Consider the following 20,437-nt stretch of genomic DNA (forward strand, 5'->3'; position numbering starts at 1 on the left):
GTAACAGAGGCGGGCCCGAGCAATTACAGAATGGCCGACATTGCAATTAACTTGAAGTTGCATCGGTTACCAGGGACGAGGAACACGACCGTATGAACATGTTTGTCTTTGCAATTGGCCAATTAACCTGGACCATGTATCTGACCGGGGAAACAATAAATTTGCAATTAACCGGGATGTAAATAAATAATTCAGGAATCCGTTTTAATCGCGCGGAAAATATGCAATTAATTCGGTCTACGCTCTGCCAGGCTGGAAATACTTTGCTACTCCAGTATCTCGGTACAACGATATTTGCTGCATTCCCGATTGTGCTTTATACATTGTCAGAACTCTGGAGTGGAATTTTAGTATAGAACGAGGGTGAGGGCTATGTATTTTCAACGTAAGCTGAGTAGATGAGTAGATCGTTTGTTTTTGTTTCAAGTAAATTTTAAAAAATGCTCTTACTTTTTCATTATCTGCAACCTAAGTCCCTGGTTCCCAATCTCTGGGCGATGGCCCTCAAGAGGGTTACAAAGTGTTTTCTGGTGATCACCACTGGCAGTTTCAATTGCAATTATTTTTATAGAAAATTACATCGCGAAGACATTCAACCGTTGTTTGATTCAAAGTGGCTACAGTGTAATATTACAATAGTTGTTGCAATGTTTTTCACTGACCCAGTTGCGATGTATCTAGCTTTAGTTTTCGCTAGAGTAAATTTTTTCACTCTTGTTTCAAAGCAAGAGAAGTGACTTTAATAAACACTCGACCGTGAATTTTGAATTGTTCATTTGCCTGACCCAAAAGGGGGTTGTGACTCGGCAAAAAATTAAAAAATACATAACCAAATTCTAATAATTGTTTATCAGCTTCAATGGACCTCTGACAAATTTCTCAGCCCATCACATTTTTTGTATGATGTTACCTCTGTTTAATCTTGTTGCAATTGGTCAGATCATCGACATTTTGTCACATGACGCTGATAACCAACAAGGCTGTCATTCGATTAAAAACTGCCCTACGAACATCCAATTAACTCTCTCAACCTCTGGATTTTTCCACATCGCCAGCCCATGGCAGGTAAAAAGGACAGCTCGGCCAATTGGAAATTTATAATTCAATGACATCATAATTTCACGTTTCTAACAACTAAAAGCACTTTGACCACATAATAGTTTCATAATTGGAACCCGGCTGCACAGGAATTTTTAATCAAGTTTCGTAATTCTCTGCCCCTCCCCTACTCTCCCTTTACTCGTCTAATACGGACGTCGTTAATTTGATTGGCACACAGTATCCCCTGGATTGCCACGGGTCGGGTGTAAACCGTGTTTGATAATAATCGAAACGCGCGGGGTAGGAGTGTGGAAAGCATAGCGTGGGGCGGACCCATATTCTACTAGAGATTCTTCGAGGTGGGCAACGTCAGGCGGCGCGTATTTAGGCTGGTCCAAGCTAAATTTAAATCAGTTCGTGGCAGGGCCACCGAACGCGAAACTTCTCAGACAGCATCGATTCCAACACTTTCGCCGGTGTCTCTTTCCAGAAGTTTCTCGGCCATCGAACCGAAAACGTATCAGATTTTTTAGTTATTTTTGTTTAAGTGTGTGAGAGAAGATGGTGGAGTGAGAAGTGTTACTTGAGTGCGTGTCGACGAACTGTTATCTATAAGAAGGTAAGTTCTTGAAGTTAATAACATCGTGGCGTGGTATTTGTGGCACGTTGACGTAGACAAACACGAGAATAACTAAGGTTCGGTGTGACGTACTATTAGTGTAGTTGAATGAACGTTATTTATATGCACTCCGAATTTTTAGTTGTTCCGTGGAATTTATGTTCAAGCATGGTAGTTACGGGAATACGCTTAAAGCAATATTTATCGTTACGGAGCTCGGATTGAAATTTAATCGAGACTTGGTCGTGTTTCATTTTGCATGTTTTATGGTCTAGAAAATCTGCGTTTGAAGTTTGCACGCGTTAAAAGAACCGATCGCGTGATACGGCCCCGCGGTCGTATTGATAGCATCGGTGAAATTTCATTGAAAAAGAATGACAGTTCCTATCAAAAATTCAAATTGAAGAAACAGAGCGCACCGTGGTATGGAAAAAACGTTTGCCTCGTGGTACTCGAAAAAAAGTCATCGTATGAATTTAAATTAACCAAGATGAAGAGAAATATGTCGAAAATTCCGACAGCGATTCTACTGTGGTTCTAAAAATAAACGTTTTCAATATACTACATCAAATATAAATCGATTACGTGATGAAATTATTTATAAATAATTCTTCGTGAAATTTACGTTCTTCCCTGTCGCCAATGAAATCGTTCGAAAAAAATTCCATCCTTTTTCGCCTCGTTCATTATTTTTAGAGGCTTTCAAGAACCATGCAAAAGGTCGTTGAAAAAGGCTGCAGCAGGGAAAAACCGTGGCGGAGATTTGTTGAGACTTATCAAAAGGTGCCAGGACACCGCGCCGCCGATGCTTTGAGTTTTTACGTTCGTGTCGCGATGTCGAAACGAGGCCGCAGGGTGATGTTTTCCACGACAACACCGAACCCCGACTTCTGCTTTTTAACGACCGTGATATCCACGGTAATTCTAGGGAATAAGTCAGCCAATTCCCTGTACTTGTTCAGCCGGGCTCCTTCGGTCGTTCCTTCGACCTGGCAATTATGTTGGGTTCAGCTTGCAATTAAGCTCTGGTTCGGTCCATGAGTGGCGCAGCTAAAGCTACTATTACTGAGAAATTTATGGCGTTATCGATGTCTTATACGTAGGAGGTTAGCTAAGGATCAAGTAAATGTAAATTATCCTTGAAAGGAATACAGTATTAAATTCATTTCTATTGATCAAAGACTGAGTACACGATGAGAGGCTGTTATTCCCAAGATACTTATTTTCTTATCTTTTATGGCAAAGAGTTAGTTATTTATGAGGAGAATTCTGAGTCTCTTCTCTTAAGTGTTTGAGCGGGTTATATTATTGAATTTAACGAGGGAGGTATTAAACATTTGGATTATAGTGATTATACGTCTCGCACAGGAGTTATGGTTTTATTTACGCAATTATTAATTGTATTCATTTTTATGAATGTGAAGAATATTAGAAAGGACTCACTACAGATTTATAAGAGATCCTTTTTTTTTAAATTCCATTTTCAATGTTTCGTCTAACTAAATTATTTCACTATATAAATACAAACAATAGTCTTAAAATTCAGTATATTCAAATATCAATCCTCCTATGCAAATATTTACATTGAAATTTTATTTGCATTCATAGTAAACTGAATTACACAATATACGTATATATTGACGAGAGTTTCCAACAGAGACTTCCAAAAGAATTTGCCTATGGACACACTATGAGAAATTATTTATTATCCTGTTATTCATTTAATTAGTCACCAACAAAATATTTTTCTGTTTCTCTGAAGACTTTAAGCGTTTATTAGTCCCTCTCGTCTCACACAGGAAAAGCTCCCAGAGAAAGTTGATTCTTCCAGAAACGATAGAAAATCCAAAAACCGTCGTTCCGCAGACGTAGCTAATTATTTTCAATTCCGTAGTCGTTGAAAACTAGTTTCGTGCACGGCGTGAGCGCACATCGCGCCAGCTAATTGGGCAAACATTCCAGTTTCCGTTCTCCTGTTCTCGTCTGCGCTGACATCGCTAACTCCAATTTCCAGCGGCGCAACAATTTACCCCATTATAACAGCGATAACCGTAAGAAAGGTGGGCAGAAATTCTCCGTAGAAACTTCTCCCCTTAAGATTGGTCTCCAGGAAGAACCGTCTTCCGCTGCTTCACCTTTTCGTCTCGAAGCAAGCTCTTTTGGTCCAAACACCGCCTTCCGCTATACATCCTACTATTCCACGATCGCTGTTTTCCTCACGTTTTTGTGGCCACGAGAAATCCTGATATTCATAATATGAACCCCTTCCTGGCTGGAGATTCCATAGAGGTTAAAGCATTGGATCCAAACTGACATTCAATTTCTGGACTAGCTGCGAGTGCTTAGAGTGCTTCCTCGAATCGAGACCAATGGCCAATAGACATACCGCGCTCGCGTTTGAATCGAGTCCAATCCAACGCAGGTATTTCGTGATAGAAAAGCGGTTTCTAAAAAGGTGAGTTGAGTTTATGACCTCGTGCGTATTCGACCACCTGTTTTCCAGTAAAGTATTTCTGTGCCTCGAAGCTTCCCGATTTCTTTTTCTCATTTAATCTGCTTCATAATCCTCGATTATTCCAGAGGTAGAATATCTGGGTGTGTTCTGTGTACAAAAGGCTGGTTCAATTGGAATTTGAGAAATTTTATGATCTTCCATTTCCTTTATACGTAGATTTTGCTTTATATTCAGAAGTGAAGAATTATTTTATCCCGCTATGAAAAATAATCTCAGCTTAACTGGTGCGGTGCAGGTTCAGTATTTGTATTAAACTATAAACTTTTAATATTTGATATGAAAAATATTCAGGAATAATTTATGGAAAATATTAAAATGAAAAGTTGGGGATTTTCTACCTGCCGCAATTAATCAAAACCTGGTATTCTAATTAGATTATTAAAGCAATACGGACGAGTTGAGGGTTAACTGGATTTTCTAGACAGACCTTGTGAGATATACATTTGTGTGACCCCGTACACGGTTTTTCTTTGAAATATTCTGTACAGTGGTATAACAAAAAGGGTCTCGGTGATATAGCAGTAATTATCGCAGCGAAGTCGCTTTACGACTTTTAATATCGTAAATTTCAATGTCTACGGGTAGGCGAGCATTGTGCACACGAGCTGCTTGTTTCAAAAACAAGGAGCATTGGAAGCTGCAAGGCGCGGCCGACAAGTGAGAACCAGCAGCTTCTAAAACTGAGTTTGCGTACGCCCCAGGGGAATACGTCGCAAATACCGCTGTGAAAGAATGACGTAGAAAACTGTCCGTATTTCAACGTCCTCGTTACACAGAGAAAAAACTGATCATTTATAGGAAATACGTGCAAACCTCCAAACACGTTTGTGCTCTCATTTGCACTGTCATCAATGATAAAAAATATAAACGAATTTCGAGCTCACCAGTGCAAATACATATCCATAACACTCAATTCAACTACATATCTATATTGCTCCTCTCCACCGCCATCATAAAACACTGATCTTTTGTTAAAAATATAACGAAACTTTTCGATAAAATTTTCATTACAAATTCTTTTCGAGGACCACACAATATTATTATTGGATTTTCATGAAAATAATGGTTGATACGATAAGCAAATTATTCTTTCTACTCTTGACAACGTTAGTAAAACAATTCGTGAGAATTTGAAATGCACGCCTTATAAATAATTACTTGAAATATTCATATCTGTATGAGAACGAAACAGTACATCAAGCTCATTATTTCTCATCCAGTGGTACCATGTTATTACTTCATTAAATCGGCTTTGGATTGGCTCGTTTCGAGAGAAAACGAAGGGGATGCTAGCTAATGATACGGACAACAATGTTGTAGTCGCCAGGGAAAGCGGGAAAGACGGAAAATCAGCACAAAGCAGCTCGCCAGAACACAACGCGATATGGGGCGTCAGTTTTCACAACTTCTCGGTTATCTGTGCGCCATTTCTCGCCGATTGTCAAGCGGGTGGAGCACACGACACTGAAAGAGTGTGAAAGTAGTCCTTTGACGTCAACCGCAGTTACTCGGCCACGTTTGCTGCGCTTCAAGCCCTTAAAAACGCTCCGATTCGGACTTTCGGATTTATTTACAAGCGAAATTCCCTTTTCTCGTACTTCTCGCTTCATCCATGGTTGCGTCGCTATTAGACCGAGAATTTTGCCTGAAATAAACACAATTGCGCGTTTAATGAAACTTTCTTGGCAAGATGCATTACGCTTTTATTGATCTTCCTGTTCTTCCATTAACTTGAGTCTGACGGTGAATTAATTGTTAAACTGCGAGTGGAGGAATTACCCGTTCAACTTTCTTGCATGTCGCTTCATCTACATTTTGTAACAAATTCTGTATCTTGAGGGCTGGTAGTATCTTGCAGACATTTATCATTTTCGTCCTTTAGTATGAATTTTGAGTTGCGGTGGATGGGAAACTACCGGTTGCAAATTATGTGTTTCTGCGTTTCAAACTTCCTAGAGAGTAAAAGAAATTTTCATGAATTTACAAAAAAATTCAGAATTGAAAGATCTACTACTTCGTCGTTTTATGTCGGATCTGACATTGATACAAATCACTTAATCCTGAGATTTATCTCAACAGCATTATTCGGTACAAATATTATACTCTATTATTCTCATATCACAGCAGATTCAAGTAGGAAGATCCAAATTCGCCTAATTAAGCTCACAGAAATCTGAAATATATTATCCTCGCTATTACATCAAAGCGAGCACCTAAACTTGCCCTACTAGTTACGTCTCATTTTACTTCAAAAGGAAGATACACTATTGTCATCATTGCCATGTACCGCCATTATCACCATCATTACGACAGCAGTTACCATTGTCGGTACTCTAACCATTCTGTCTGTAATACTAGATTCCTAGCCTCTATGCAGTCTAGGATACATATACAGTCTATAGTATTATACATATGTATGCAGGGTGTTCATTTGGAAAGTTTACATCATCATTTAGTCAACAGAAAAATAAAGAAGTTTCATTTGTATTATTCTATTAAATATCTTCTTAACATAGAGTCTAACAAAAAATCTCCCCTACAAAAGTTTCTTCTTTTTACTCCTAGAAAACAATAAAGTTGACATTCAAATAACCTTAAAATCATTTAACAAGTAGAAAATAGATACCAGTTCTATTTCCCCTTGAAACCGAGGAACCTCTCTACCGACCATTTTTTCCAGAAATGGATTGCTTTCGAGATATTTTGATGCAAGCTTTTCGCTTGAACACCCTCTATAACATCAGCCACGCTTTTGCCACTGGATCGATGACATTCTGCGCTATAGTCTCGCAAATGTACTGGTTTGTGGTTCACAACTGGACACAGGGACACAGAGAAGCCGCGTGCAAAATGGTCAGGAAATTTGGACGGTTCCCATGCAAACGTAAAAGTTCGATCGCTAATTTATTAAATCCCCAAACCGAACGAGGGGCCAGAGGCAAATGTTGGAGGTCCGATCGTGTCCACGTTGGGAGCACGCGGATTTTTCAGTCCACCAATGCGAGCGACCTTTTTTTTCCAGATAAACGTTAACGGTGCCGCATTTTCTCTCACTCCCGCTATGAACTGCTGCGTTGTTGGACTAATATCGAGTGTTTCCAGCGGATTTTCGTCGGAAATTCGAAAATCATACGTCGTAACGAATGCCCTGTCGAAAGTTTCCTCGGTATCATCGGGAACTTTCTTTCCCTTCGCGATCTTAGGTAAACTGCGCGCTTGTTCATCCGTTTGTTCGCATGATGTACGATCGAAATCGTCATTTAAATGGCAGGGAAACTTTCCTCCCCTGCTGGAATTGTAGCGCCTTTGTTTCTGTCTTTAAAGTTTCTTTTGTGTCGCGATAAGCGAAGATGTACTGAGTTCCCTGGATTTTTGAAAGTTTTAGTACCAGCGAAAGAAGGGCACCAGTGAATTTAAATTTTAGAAGAAATCTGAGGTGATTCTGTTGGTGAACGAAGTTAGGAGTCCCTGTATTAGTTTTCTTTCGTCGTTTTTAATAGTTACAGTGACGTCGATTTCTGGTAAAGAAAAAAATGAAATGGAGCTAACGATGGAGGAACGGTTAGTGCTCGACGTGGAATCGAAAGTACTTTAACAAGGGAAAAGGGCGAGCTTGGAACTGTACGGACATTCCTGCAAATAACATCGCAATTAAATTCGACCTCTCGAACATGTCGGCAAAGTACGAAGAATGTGTTAAGCACGAAGCAGGGGCAATCGTTAACCGCCAATTTAAAGTTTCAAGAGTTCGTTGGATTGCTGGAATGGCCATTTCGAATTCGAGGAATAGAGAAATGTAGATTTTCAAAAATGATTTCGCTAGAAAATTAGAAATTTTTAAATGCAGGAGAAATAGAAAATTTTCTATGAAAGAGTCTAAATAATATATTCGTAATTGAGAAAAATTCATAAATAGTGTTGAGGAATTTTATAAAGTACATAACAAAATTAAGCTCTTCAATTGCTGAATATCATATTACTAATTTTATAAAATTTATTTCACCTGCAAAGATTTGTCATCGTTACATCGATAATCCGATTGAATTATCTTTCTCTTTCATCGCAGTTAAATTAATATTATTCTGGCGCTAGTAATTGAAACAGGGCTCCTGCAAAAATGAACTGAAAAATCTTTATAGGTAGAATATGAACGGATATTCAAAGAGGACATTTAATAGGACGTGGAGCATACATTTTCCGTGTTCCGAAAATCCACTGAAGCAATTACATTTTCTACGCTCTACCACTGCTTTCGTATCATTTAGATTCAGTTAACCTTTACCTGATATTTTGATTGTCATTTTCGGGTGCTCTGATTTCAGCTATTCGTTATAATTTTTTAGTGAAACTACCGTAGCTATAAAACTCGAACGGGTAAAAAATCTTTTATGCGCACTAAAAAGAATTATAAAAAAAGAGGAGAGTAGGAGCGAATTGAAGTAGGTTTAACGGGGTTTAAAATGGTTCAAAGAGATTGGTTCCAAAAAACGGCCAGCTTAGCAACAGTCGAATCGATTTATTAAAAACCTCCCAATAGTCCAGGTCTTTCGCGTGAAGAAGTTAACGTTGCTCTAGGCATGATAATGATCCAAAGACGGAAGGAGCTGAAGGGTGGGGTGAAAGAGTCAATTGGGTGAATTTGGATCGTCGTGGATCATTACGGTTTCCTCACTCTGAGAACACCGTCTTTAATGAAGGTTGACACAGATTTTCAACGAGCCGAAGGGTGGCCAAGGGGTGTTTCTGTATCCGATAAAAATCGCGAGTCGTAACGTTGGACTTTCTTCGTCTTGACCTTCTTTCAGCCACGAACCAATCCGTCCAGTATTTTTCCCTGCGGTATAGGAAACTTGCAGATGACCAACTTCTCCGTTAAATAAACGACAGGCCATTCTTCTTGATGAGAACAGAAAGAATCCTTTCCCAAGTATCCCTTTCCCTCGAACAAATATTCCATCGAGAAACTTGGCCATTAGCTTCTATTTGGTCTGGGGAGTCCTCGCGAAACGAAAGTAGGTGATTCACCAAGAGCGAATTTATTATTAACGTGAACTGCGTGGGAGAAATATTAGTCAATTTCTGGGGAACGTACCTTCGATTACCACAAAGCTCGTTTCCTATGATTGCAATTGAAAAGATTCTTTGGATACTCTTTGAACTACTTCGTTCTCTATTGTCCTATGTCTCCATTGTCTCTATTGTCGTATTGTAATTTTTTATCGGAGCGTAGAACGTGGAATCGGAGAAAATAAAATCTGAACGTAGTTGGTTCATTTAACTTACAGCAAGAACATGGAGCTTGTTCCCCAGAAAGTTCCAATAATCAACGACGCGAGCCCCTCCGTCTTTCTGTCGTAATTTTCCCTTTTCTCTCACGCACAGTAGCGTTCCAGCCTCGATATAAAAGTGCACGTTTAAGCACAACTTTCCTCCTTCGGCAAGAAACCGAGAATTTTCCTCGGTATTCTCGGAATTCTCTTTTCGAGGAAATTTGGAAAAAGTTTCCAGACGCTGCCGGCAGGCGATAGACCTCCATCACGTTACAGCTTATTGTATTCGTTAAAATCCAGGATTCGAAACGACCAAACTTCCGTATAGCCCCTTGTTTCCCCTGCCCTTCGTTTCACTTAGGGAGACATTCCATTTTCGTTCGCGTCCCCTTCTATTTACAACATATTTAAAATGTTTATCGATCGAAAGTTTGCGCGATTTATTTCAGTTCAGTTTCGAAGTATCCTCTGCGATGGCCTCGCTTCCGATCTGAAATTCGGAACAAACGAGCACCGGGAAATTCAGTACCTCGTTTTGCGGACGTGTCTCGCAATACGTTTCCATCCAAATGCCCCACGAAAATCTGACCAACCGATGAATCAGTTTAATGATCATTTCCATTTTATTAAACCATTTTATGGCTCTGTTTACATTCGAATTCTTTGTCATCGAGAACGTTTATTTCGAACGGAAGTAAAAACGTTAAGTGCTTTCGAAAGCATTTAAAACTTTTACTCCTTATCGCTGTGTGTATTATCGCTGGTCTACAGGGAAAAATAAAAGGTCATAAGATTTCAAACCTGAGGACACTTAAGTAGTATTATCAATTTTTTAAGCACTTTAATGAAATCGCTTCAAGTTTCTGATGGAGTGTATTACTCTAAACTGTAATTCTTTTTTGCAATATTAAACCAGCTATCGAAAAGAATCGTAAAAGAAGATCAGAATGATCTCTTTATAAAATCAAATTTGCCTCTGATCCAAAATGTAGCTGTGGTTATCCAGAACCAGGATTCTAGCCATGCTATCTGGCAATGTTCTCAATTTCATTTTGGCAGAAATGTTATGATCTCTAAACTACGTTCTTTAGGTTATTTTTCCCCATACACAATAGATGCCTTTCTTTTCCAGCCATTAATTCCCCCCTGGTGATTATTTTTAAATTTCTAAAGAACCACTGTCTATATCTTTAATTGTCCTTCAGTTATTTTTTACCTATACGTTATATCTGTAATTAATAATACTTTTAACATTGTTTTCATCTAACTGCAATGTAATTGTATTTGCTAATAATCCTATAAAGGGTTACACAGCTTAGTAAAACGAAAGAAATCAGAATGATCACCCATAAAAATGAAGCAAAACGTGTGGCAAAGGGAAAATACGTGACGTCACGTATTTACCAGAAATATCCTCTGATCATTCTCTGCGATCAAAGCGTCCTCGTGCATCGCAATTGATATCGGCAAATCGTCGCGGGCACTGATTTCACTGAAGACCGATCGCAAAAGCGAACGTGACAAGTGGTCCAGGGGTCCTTAAATTCGGAGATCAGAAAAATCGTCGTGCCGAGAAATCACGTACGACCTGACCACAAAGTTTTAGGTCCTTTTGCCCCTGCATTCCCGTGTTCGAAGTGATTCTATGATTCGTCGAAACGATGTTCAACTGACTATCCAATGCAATCTGGGTGGAGAAGATCCATAAATTCTGAGCTTCCAGTCGACATTGATCAGAAAGTTCGACGTTGGCTAACCGAACTGTGAAAATCAGGAGCTTGAAAGTTACCTGTGCCATGTATTAAACATTTCCCTTTATCCCTGTTCTACTTTGTAGTTCTACGGTATTCCACTTTGTCTTTGAAAAGTCGATGCTTTAATCGCTTTATGGGATACAAAACGAATCTTCTTTGAAAGTAGCACGATAAATATAAATATGTAGAATTTAGCACAATATTGACAAAACGATGTCAGTATAGGTATTTAATTGATTTTTATAAATATTTATTAGAAAAGTAGAAAATTTTCAATGTTCATTTACCTACCTTTTTTTATAGCTAGACTTACCATCACTTTTATTTTAAACGAGAAAAATATTTAGTCAATTTTGCAAACAGAAATATCCAGGAATTTTATGTTTTCAACTTGTGATCATTTTCTCAAGGGGATGTATACGTGATAATTATTGGTCAATCTTTACTAATATATTAGAAAATTGAAACTACCCTCAGACCCTAAAAAAAATAACATTCCCCACAGAAATCAATCAAGGAAGCACAAACAAAGCAAGGCGAAAATTTTCCCGAATCTCCATTCGCCACAGTAAAAACACTTGCGGCTTTGAATTTTATCTTTAAAGCCCGACGCACTGTAGAGACACCCTAGACGGTTAAAACAAGAATCGCTATTGATTCGGTGCTGGTTGCACTCGAGGGGATTGCTAGAAGCATTAAGCATAGAAGCGTTGTAAGAGTAGATGGCGAATATCAATTCCCATTGCAAAATTTCGATTGCTCGCGACACTGAATCTGCGTGGGTCCTATCTCAGGAAAGGGCAAAAATGGTACTATCGTTGCAGGGGATGGGGTTCACGTTTGCGTCAACCGAAGCGTAACTTCCATGACAACTCCCATCAGTTATCCGCGAAACACGCATTCGTCGTTCGTGAACGTGTTGCGTGAAATGTTTTACTGAGTCGAAAATAACTGTTTCGCAACGTCGACTCTTTAGCGTTTTCGGTACTGTTATAATACATATTGAGGAATATATTTAGACTGTGGATATATACGCAAGCTCCTTTTTTCATTAACGCAAGTAGATAAGTAGAACCTAATTAAAAATTTATTTCGCTCTAAAAATATTATGAAGTGTATGTCAAGTGCTGATATTTTGTACGTTTTTGCATATTATACGAATACTGCACTTTTTTTGCATACTAAAATTTCCCATAAATGCATAAAAATGCGCAGTCTAAATATATCCCTGGGTACTACTGAAAAGGTTAATAGAAGTTGAAGATAAAAGTCATTAGTTTTGTGGGAAGAGACAAACAATAGTACATTAATAGTACATTTCATAATTAAATTACATCTTTCTTCAGGTTGCCCTGCGTCTTTCAAAATGGATCGAACCTTATTGACCATTTTCATCTCCATCGGCTTATCGATAATCCTGCCTGGAAACCATGGGGCATCGCGACCGATTAAAATAGGTGAGTAATTTGAAAAATTTTCTATAGCAAATTTCATTATTTGACGTACGATATCAAAATCCAGTTTCCTGCATAAGATGAATCAATAACGATTATAAACATCCACCCAAAATTAAAACAAACTCTCCACACGCAGAGGAATCGAATATTCCTCTGCTTACAAACCAAGAGGAAAAATACTAATCCTTATTTTCATGACTACACGTTCTGATACGATAAATAACAGTACGAAAATCCATAGATGAAAACGAATATATCTCGTATTGATGATAGAAGGCAGAATAATTTTCCTGCTTCTCCTCGAAACGCGTTAATTCGTCAAAAGAAATACAACCTATAACAGTAGCACATAAATTGTACGTATCAGTATGTGGCTGAACGTCGGAGCCGAAAGTGGTGGCAGTGTTTGCACTTTATAGGCATATTACACGACTGCTCTCACCAAGTCACGTACGTAGCCCGCGGGTTTCCAAAGAAATACGCGTTTGTCATAGCCCCAGCTTAGTAGGAACTCTCCCTCTTATGAAAATGCCCAAATATTTAGAGAAGAACGGATGGGTTTCATAAGAGGTCTGTTCTAGCGTATGCACTAGCTGCATTTACCATGATATGTACACACTGGCTGCACACATTCGTACACGTTCACCCACGACATGAATGCGACGCTGGCTGGATATTTCGTTGAAAATCCTCCCCCCCCTCTCCTGAAATACAGGGTGTTTCTAAAATGTTTCTTCGCCAAGGTATTCAGCTAACTATACCGACGAGGAAATCTCGCGCTCACGGGTGCATTCTTTTTGTGTCGCGAATATTGAATGCTGTGCATTAGCAGAAGAATTCAAACATCCGAATAAACTTGAATGCTAACAATAGGGTTCACGTTTAACGCGGATGGGATAACGGCAGCAACCGTACTTAGGATAAATAGAAACAATAATGGGACTCTCGTCGCGCACGTTTTGTTAATTGTTGATGTTGCCAGCATTAAATGATGAATTTTTTAATATCGAAATAGCAGACCTGGATTTTTGGGGGAAGTCAGTAGAAGAGGTCAGCGATTCTCCCGACAAATTGTTTCGCTCGCTCCGTACGTATGTACAAAAAAAAATAGGAGAGAATTGACATAACCCAAAATATTCCATTTCATTTCTGCATTAATATGGTAAATGTAAAAAGAGAAAAGTAATTGTATTTGTTGCTGAAAACTTTTTACATGTGTACTTTAAATTCAGTTTCTGTTTCCTTTCAAAAATATATCGACGTAATCGAATATGTACTTCAAAATTCAAACGTTCCATGTTCCAAATATTTGTTTATTTAATATGAAAAAGTCGACAACGAAATGAACGTACAATCTTCAATTTCCGATATCGAATCCATACAACTGTTTGCTCGAATTTAATAAGGATTCTTTTCATTTACTCGCTGTAGTATTTATCTACAGGATTGGTGTTTATTATGTATTGTTTGTAACGCGCAGCTTTTAATGCACACATCCCACGCATAAAATATCTTTCTAATAACACAGAGTTCCGCTCGCTTGGGCCCTGTAAAATTAATAGCCCTCAGATTTCTCTCTTTTGGAAGGTGGGAGATCACGTTCTTCGATTGTAATGAGCGTGTCAAATGTAATTACACCGTGAAACACGCTGCAAGATGGCAGATAATGGAAACTCGTGCGAACGATCTATCACTGTCTCCTTAAAATTGCGTCAACATCTCGAACGTGTTTGACGCGTCGTCTGCTTGAATTATCATTCGCCTCGCGACCCCTCTGGCACGTGTAATTAATTTGAACATTTTTCGGCTGTTTAACCGTAACGCGACGCCAAGGTAAATAGATCGTGCTTGGGGCGCAGATTCAAGCAACCGCTTCACATCCTTGCTCTAGCGAGCGAACATTCCGTATGGCTGGCTATGAATGGCCCATTCTACTGCCCCAAGTCGAGACCTCGTTCATCAATATACCGCACCACTGAACGACTCGGGTACAAATTAATAACGAAATATCTATTTCTCAGTGACAGTAACCTAACCGTAACAATTTGCACCGTGACTCTAATCTGGGAAAATTAGTAACAGCGCAAATTAATTATAACTTGAAATCACGGCGATATTAATGTGACGAGTAAATTTTGGTACGAAATTAATCCATAACGAAACACGTTTATCTTAACGTAGAAAATTATCAATGTATCTGATTTAGAATGGAAACAATCGCGTGTCAGAAAAATAAATTTAGTACCTCCAATCTAGTTATTGGTTTACTTTCCTTGATAAATTTCATTAATCAAAGCGACCAAAAGGTGAAAACAATAAACCGTGTAAGCCAGGTTGAATTTCGAGTGAACGAGACTCGTGAAACAATATATAGGATCTGTTTTCGCAATTTTGTGAGCTTTAGCTGCCTGTAACGCGTGATTCTCTCTCTTCTGTTAAAACCGTTGTTGTTGACGAGTATTCCTGGTCATTCGAAGGGTTTAAGGGGCCCTCGTAGGTGATCAGCTAAAATTTCCTACATACCAGCACGACGCGACAGTAAATAAGGATCACATTCACGTACGACGTGTCGCGCGTATAAAATTATACGCTGTGCTCGCTATTCGATCGGACAGCTTTACTATCCAAGCCACAATTCCTGTCGAACGTAACGGATAAACACCTCTTGGAACCCATCAATATCGTCTAAGGAGCTTAATCATTTCGTTCTTGGAAAATCCGGTGAATTACAATGGCGAGATGTGCCTCGAATGCGCTGAGCGATAAAGAAACGTTTTGCAGAGGAAGGAAAACACGTATAAAGAGCGTAATACGAGAAAAGGAGTTCATATTTATTGCGAATGGACCTGGGGCCGTCTGAATTTCGTGGAAATGTGTTTTTATCTGTGTTTTTATTTTACATAAAGTGTGTATATATCTCGACATAATTCCCTTCGAATCCAGTCGACAGGAACATGCTGAGTTAAAAAAAATTTAATTAAACCTGTTGAATTTCACCGCAACAACGGCATATATACTTTTTTTTTTTTTAATCGAACATATTCTCATATCCAATATCAACAAGCCCTGATCATCTCTGCAAGTTTAATTAACGAATATCTCAAATATTTGTAATGCAAGTGACTCATCTCGCAGAGAGCCTCGTAACTGTTCGATCATTTTATAAATTCACTAATCTTTTGAAATCAGATTTACCTCTGGCGAAATTTTATTTTATTTTATTGAACAATGATTTGCATTGGGGAAAAAACAAATCTATAGCCATGTTTGAAATAAGCTGTTTGTGATTCAGGATTCGGGAAATATTTTTTTATGCGTGAATAATATCAACTTTTTTCTTTCTCTACTTTTGTTCTTGTACAGATAGTATTTCTTTCGGAAATCGATAAATACATGAAAGCACAGAATTTTATGTGTTTATCGTTTTTAATATTGATGATAGATGATAGTAATATCGATTTATTCTTTAAGTAATAAATCATTGCAACAGAAAAATTACGGCACGATACTTTTTTCCTCAGAAGTAGTTTATTTGTTATTCTCAATTCTTATAAATTTGTGTAATTAGTTAATAATAGATATTTCCCACTTCCAACTTTTACATTTAACTCTTGTCCAGTTCCATTAACCCTTAACCTCGTTCCATAATATTTTTAATTTAAAAAAGAAAATACAAACTCCCGTCGAAAAAAACTGGAAAAACAGTTTAAAACTTCACTTGTATAATTTCGTAAAACAGTAACATAAAATTTAAAGCACTCGTCTTTTTCTTCTACTAAAAATTATTATTCAAGTATAAACAACATAGATACATATTTTGAAACAAATTTCACTCAAAATTTTTAATGAGCTTCGTGCTTCAAAAATTTTACATCTAATATCAGTTACATCAGAAGTAACTTAACAAAAATGCACTACCGTGCACAAGTATTTGGATACTTTCACGTGATTGGAAGTTTATGAAATACCTACACTTTTTTATTTATTCTAACTGCTATCAAATGTTACTCTCATCTCTATTTATAAACCTTATATAATCGTCTAAGATGAAGTTCCTAGCCAAAACTATATCCTACAATCATACTTCTCGTATTTTACACATTTCCTATGCAACGAAGGGTCAACTTTAACACAGAAATTAAAGTATGTCCAAAATTCTCATAACACAATATGAACAGCTTCTTTTGCAATTCACCGAAGGTCCCCAGAAGCTCCCCATAATTCCAAACTCGTCCTCATCCGATCTCTCGCTAAAGGGTCACCAAGCAGCGGCTCCAACTCAAAATCCCCTAGCATTTAAGAGTTGGCGCATCGTGTCGAGGGTCGCGACAGTGGTCCATTAGTTCGTCTCGCGACACGATCGATGCGTGTCAATAGACAGACAAGCCAGATCGTGCCTCGCTCTGAGACCTCGGCTCGGTGGAGGAGGAATCAGCTCAAAGGGACTTTCGCTCGTGACTGAGTGGAACGACGAAGGGGATCGTGGCGTCCGTAGTCGGCCGTTTGAGGGATCGTCGATTCTCTGTGCTCGAGCAGCTTCGCGGCTCCCTTCGGCCGGAAACTCGGAGCATCGAAACAGGTAGCGACTTCCTTTGCCCTCCCTCGTAGCCAGCTACTCTTTTCAAGCGGCATGCCATCGCGAAAATGCCCTTCCTCCGAGTAAGTGATTACTTCCCTTTCAAACCTGTAACCGGATCGGGTACGCGTGTGCTTTCATTCACTCGAGCTGGGACCGCCTTTTCATTGGCATTTCCCCTAGAAAACTGCCTGCCCCCCCCCCCCCCCCCCCTCCGTCCCCGAACCCTCGTGAACTTTCGATAACGTTATTAGAAGTTGTCTGTCGATCAGGACCTCCCTTCTGGAAACGATTTCTGAGGTATTTCACTTTGGGAAATAAAGTTATCTGGAACTGAGACCGAGGAGGAGGATGAAGGAAAGGGGGAGAGGGAGAGGGAAAGGGTCGATCGATATTCAGTGGTAGATAAAGGTGTGATGTATCGTTGCGGTGAATGTGGGAACAGCGGGTATGTTGCTGGCATCGTTGACGGATGCTACTGTTGCTGGGAATGATCTGTGGTCCAAGGTGAAGAAAATACTGGCGCTGGGAACAGGCACCGTGGCGAACTTATCCGTGGCTTGGAATTCTTCGCAGGGAAACAATTTCGTTTTCCACGCACGGTAATCCCCGCTCGACTTCGCGAAGCTTCGCCAGGCGGATTAAAACATTCATGGGAACGAGACGCCACTGTTCGCATCGTATCGCGGTGGCAGTTCTTTGACTGCTTCAAATTTACGATCTCAAGTGGAGCTGTGGATTATAATACTGTCAATCTCTGTACAAAGGAATATTTAATTATTCCTGTTTTTAGAAAAATGTTTCACCCTTAGGCTGCTAGTTTCAATTTTCGAAAGATTTTTTTAAAAGTCTTTAATTCTCAACTTTTTTGTGTATTTCACGTGTTAGTATACATCTCTGGTTATAAAGCAAAACTACCTGTTACGTTTCTGTTTTCGAGGTAGTGTTTAAAGTTTTTAACTTCAATGCTGTCTTATGGACTTGTGTCTTCTCGAACCCTTATTTTTAGGTGAAAGAATTCTTAATATATTTCCTCTTCCTAAAAACATAAATTCTATATTCTATATGTCAATTAAATGTTTTGAAAATGTGACATACATCGTTTTCCCTTACAACCACAGTCACATTGTTATAAAAATAAGGACGAGTCAATTGAAGTCGAAATTGGCAGCGAATGGGAATTTAGCGATGTCCCACTATAGTCGAATACGGCAGCATGAGGGTTAAATTGCTAATTAGAATACTCAAACGGAATCTGCTGGAGCAACCGACGCGATTTCGAGAAGTCAGATTCGCCTAAGCGCTCCCATGAGAGCAACTACTTTTTAAGGTCGAAATTTTTAACGACCACCCCTTTTCATTCTCCCAACGAACTCTGCAGAATGTTTCGTAATTTGGTGTTAGAAGTTTTACCCCATAGAACTAGTGGCGTGGTTCGTTGGTTTTTGTTATAACGTTAGCAGGGATGGCAGGATTGTTTGAAAGCGATACGTTTGGAATACTAATACGAACCGCTCGAAAATATCCAATTGTAAAGCTGGCTAACCTATGGAGACCGAAGTTCGTAATAACAGTTTGCTTCGCGTCTGTTCTCCTTGGGAATCGCAATTACTCCGAGGAATAATTTACAGGTATTATAGACACCTCGGCGACAGGATTGATCATAGTGCTCCTAATGAAGGATAATGATTAGGCCAATCACCGCCCTATTCAAGCTGCTGCAACGACAGTGTGTTTTCACGTGGGACCTTGTAATTGTGTCGAAGCAGTTCGACTCTGTTGGGGCTATTATTTGATAAAAGTTTAATTGAAATCGATTTCACGCTGCGAGAATAACTGAATTTATTGTGCTTGAGAAAACGATCGAACAAAGCGTGTTTATTTGAAATTTCGTTTCCCAGTATAAATAAAACGGAATTCATTTTTACAAATTATTCACTTAATCAAACGTATATAAACAGCCGTTTCTTGAACAGTTTTTTATATCGTTTTTACTCATCAGCGTCGATGATAATATTGCTATACGTTTTTATTTCTTCTATGATTCTTTCGTCGATATTATCATAGAGAAAGGTAGGGAGTAAAGTTCTCGTTTCGTCTTATACCCTTGCCGCTCGTCGCTCCCTTTGCGTCACTCTATTGCTCGGGGCCGATAATAGCACGGCTAAGCTCGACTTTGTGGATAATAGTTATAAGTTTAATTAAACCAGTTCTTCATAGCGCAACCCTCCATTCTTCCTCTGGGATATCGTGCTGCCCGAAGCACAGATGATTCCCGTATCAAAGAAGAAAAATTGCAAGATGCGGGAGCGTCGTCCTTTTGCTCGCGAACAGTGCCTCAGAAAATTGAGGCGGCCCGTTGATCTTCGGGGAAATTTTAATCACCCTTAACATAAAGGGGATCTGCTTCGAGCTGCAGAAACCTGAGTATTTTGCCTAGGAATAATACCATAGTTAGAGAATTATTCTTTGAAATAAGATAGTTGTGTCATACGAATTTTTAAGGCGTTATATCATTTTTCTAAATATTCATTTAGTAAGCTTTCCAAATGTTTCAACTAACTTGGAGTTTTCCCTCAAACTTAGAATAAATTAGTGCAAGAGAGTTTTGTATAAAATGTTTAATTGAAGAATATGTATATAATAAAATACGAACAGTTTATACTTAAACTGTATTAGAAAATCTAATATAATGAGATATGGGGAATTACTTAAAATAAATAACTAACAAATTGAGCAGAAATTAATGAAAAAATTATCTATGGAAAAAATTGGGAGGCACGTAAAAAAGAAATTAAAGTACACAGTGTATTAAAAATTGCACAGCTTCAAATATAACAGTTCATAAATTATTAAATATATTCTCTGAGTAAAAACTAAGATGGACTTCCTTATTCTTAACAAAAACACTTTGCAATTATAGTTGATACGCTATTACCATTCTGCGTTTCAATTTTCTACTTTGTACTTTTTTCTAATAATAACAATAACTTTGAAACCAGCAGCGAAATTATGGACACTCACCTTAAACATAAAAATCGAAGCGATTAATTACTTCCCTAATAATTAACTCCACTAAAAATTTTACACCTTTAATGTTAATTTTCGTTCCAAGTACGTACTTAATATCTTTTACTACCAGCTCTATTAAACTTCGACCTCACGCTTTCAGGCACTGCAATTCTCATTCGGATCGTTAATTATC

At 38.6% G+C, this 20,437-nt stretch overlaps 1 protein-coding gene across 2 annotated transcripts in view; it reads left to right on the forward strand.

Annotated features, from left to right (window-relative positions):
• The first annotated feature begins 1,539 nt into the window (after positions 1–1,539).
• The window catches only part of LOC143186401 (glutamate receptor ionotropic, kainate 2), a 52,889-nt gene continuing 33,991 nt past the window's right edge, over positions 1,540–20,437 (forward strand). For both annotated transcript variants that reach the window (XM_076390081.1, XM_076390082.1), the window contains exons 1-2: positions 1,540–1,660; positions 12,546–12,656. In XM_076390081.1, coding sequence (XP_076246196.1) covers positions 12,566–12,656 — 91 coding nt within the window. In that variant the 5' untranslated portion in view covers positions 1,540–1,660; positions 12,546–12,565. The remainder of the gene's footprint in view (positions 1,661–12,545; positions 12,657–20,437) is intronic.

This window comes from Calliopsis andreniformis, chromosome 12 (genome assembly GCF_051401765.1).
Source record: "Calliopsis andreniformis isolate RMS-2024a chromosome 12, iyCalAndr_principal, whole genome shotgun sequence".
NCBI classification, from domain to species: domain Eukaryota; kingdom Metazoa; phylum Arthropoda; class Insecta; order Hymenoptera; family Andrenidae; genus Calliopsis; species Calliopsis andreniformis.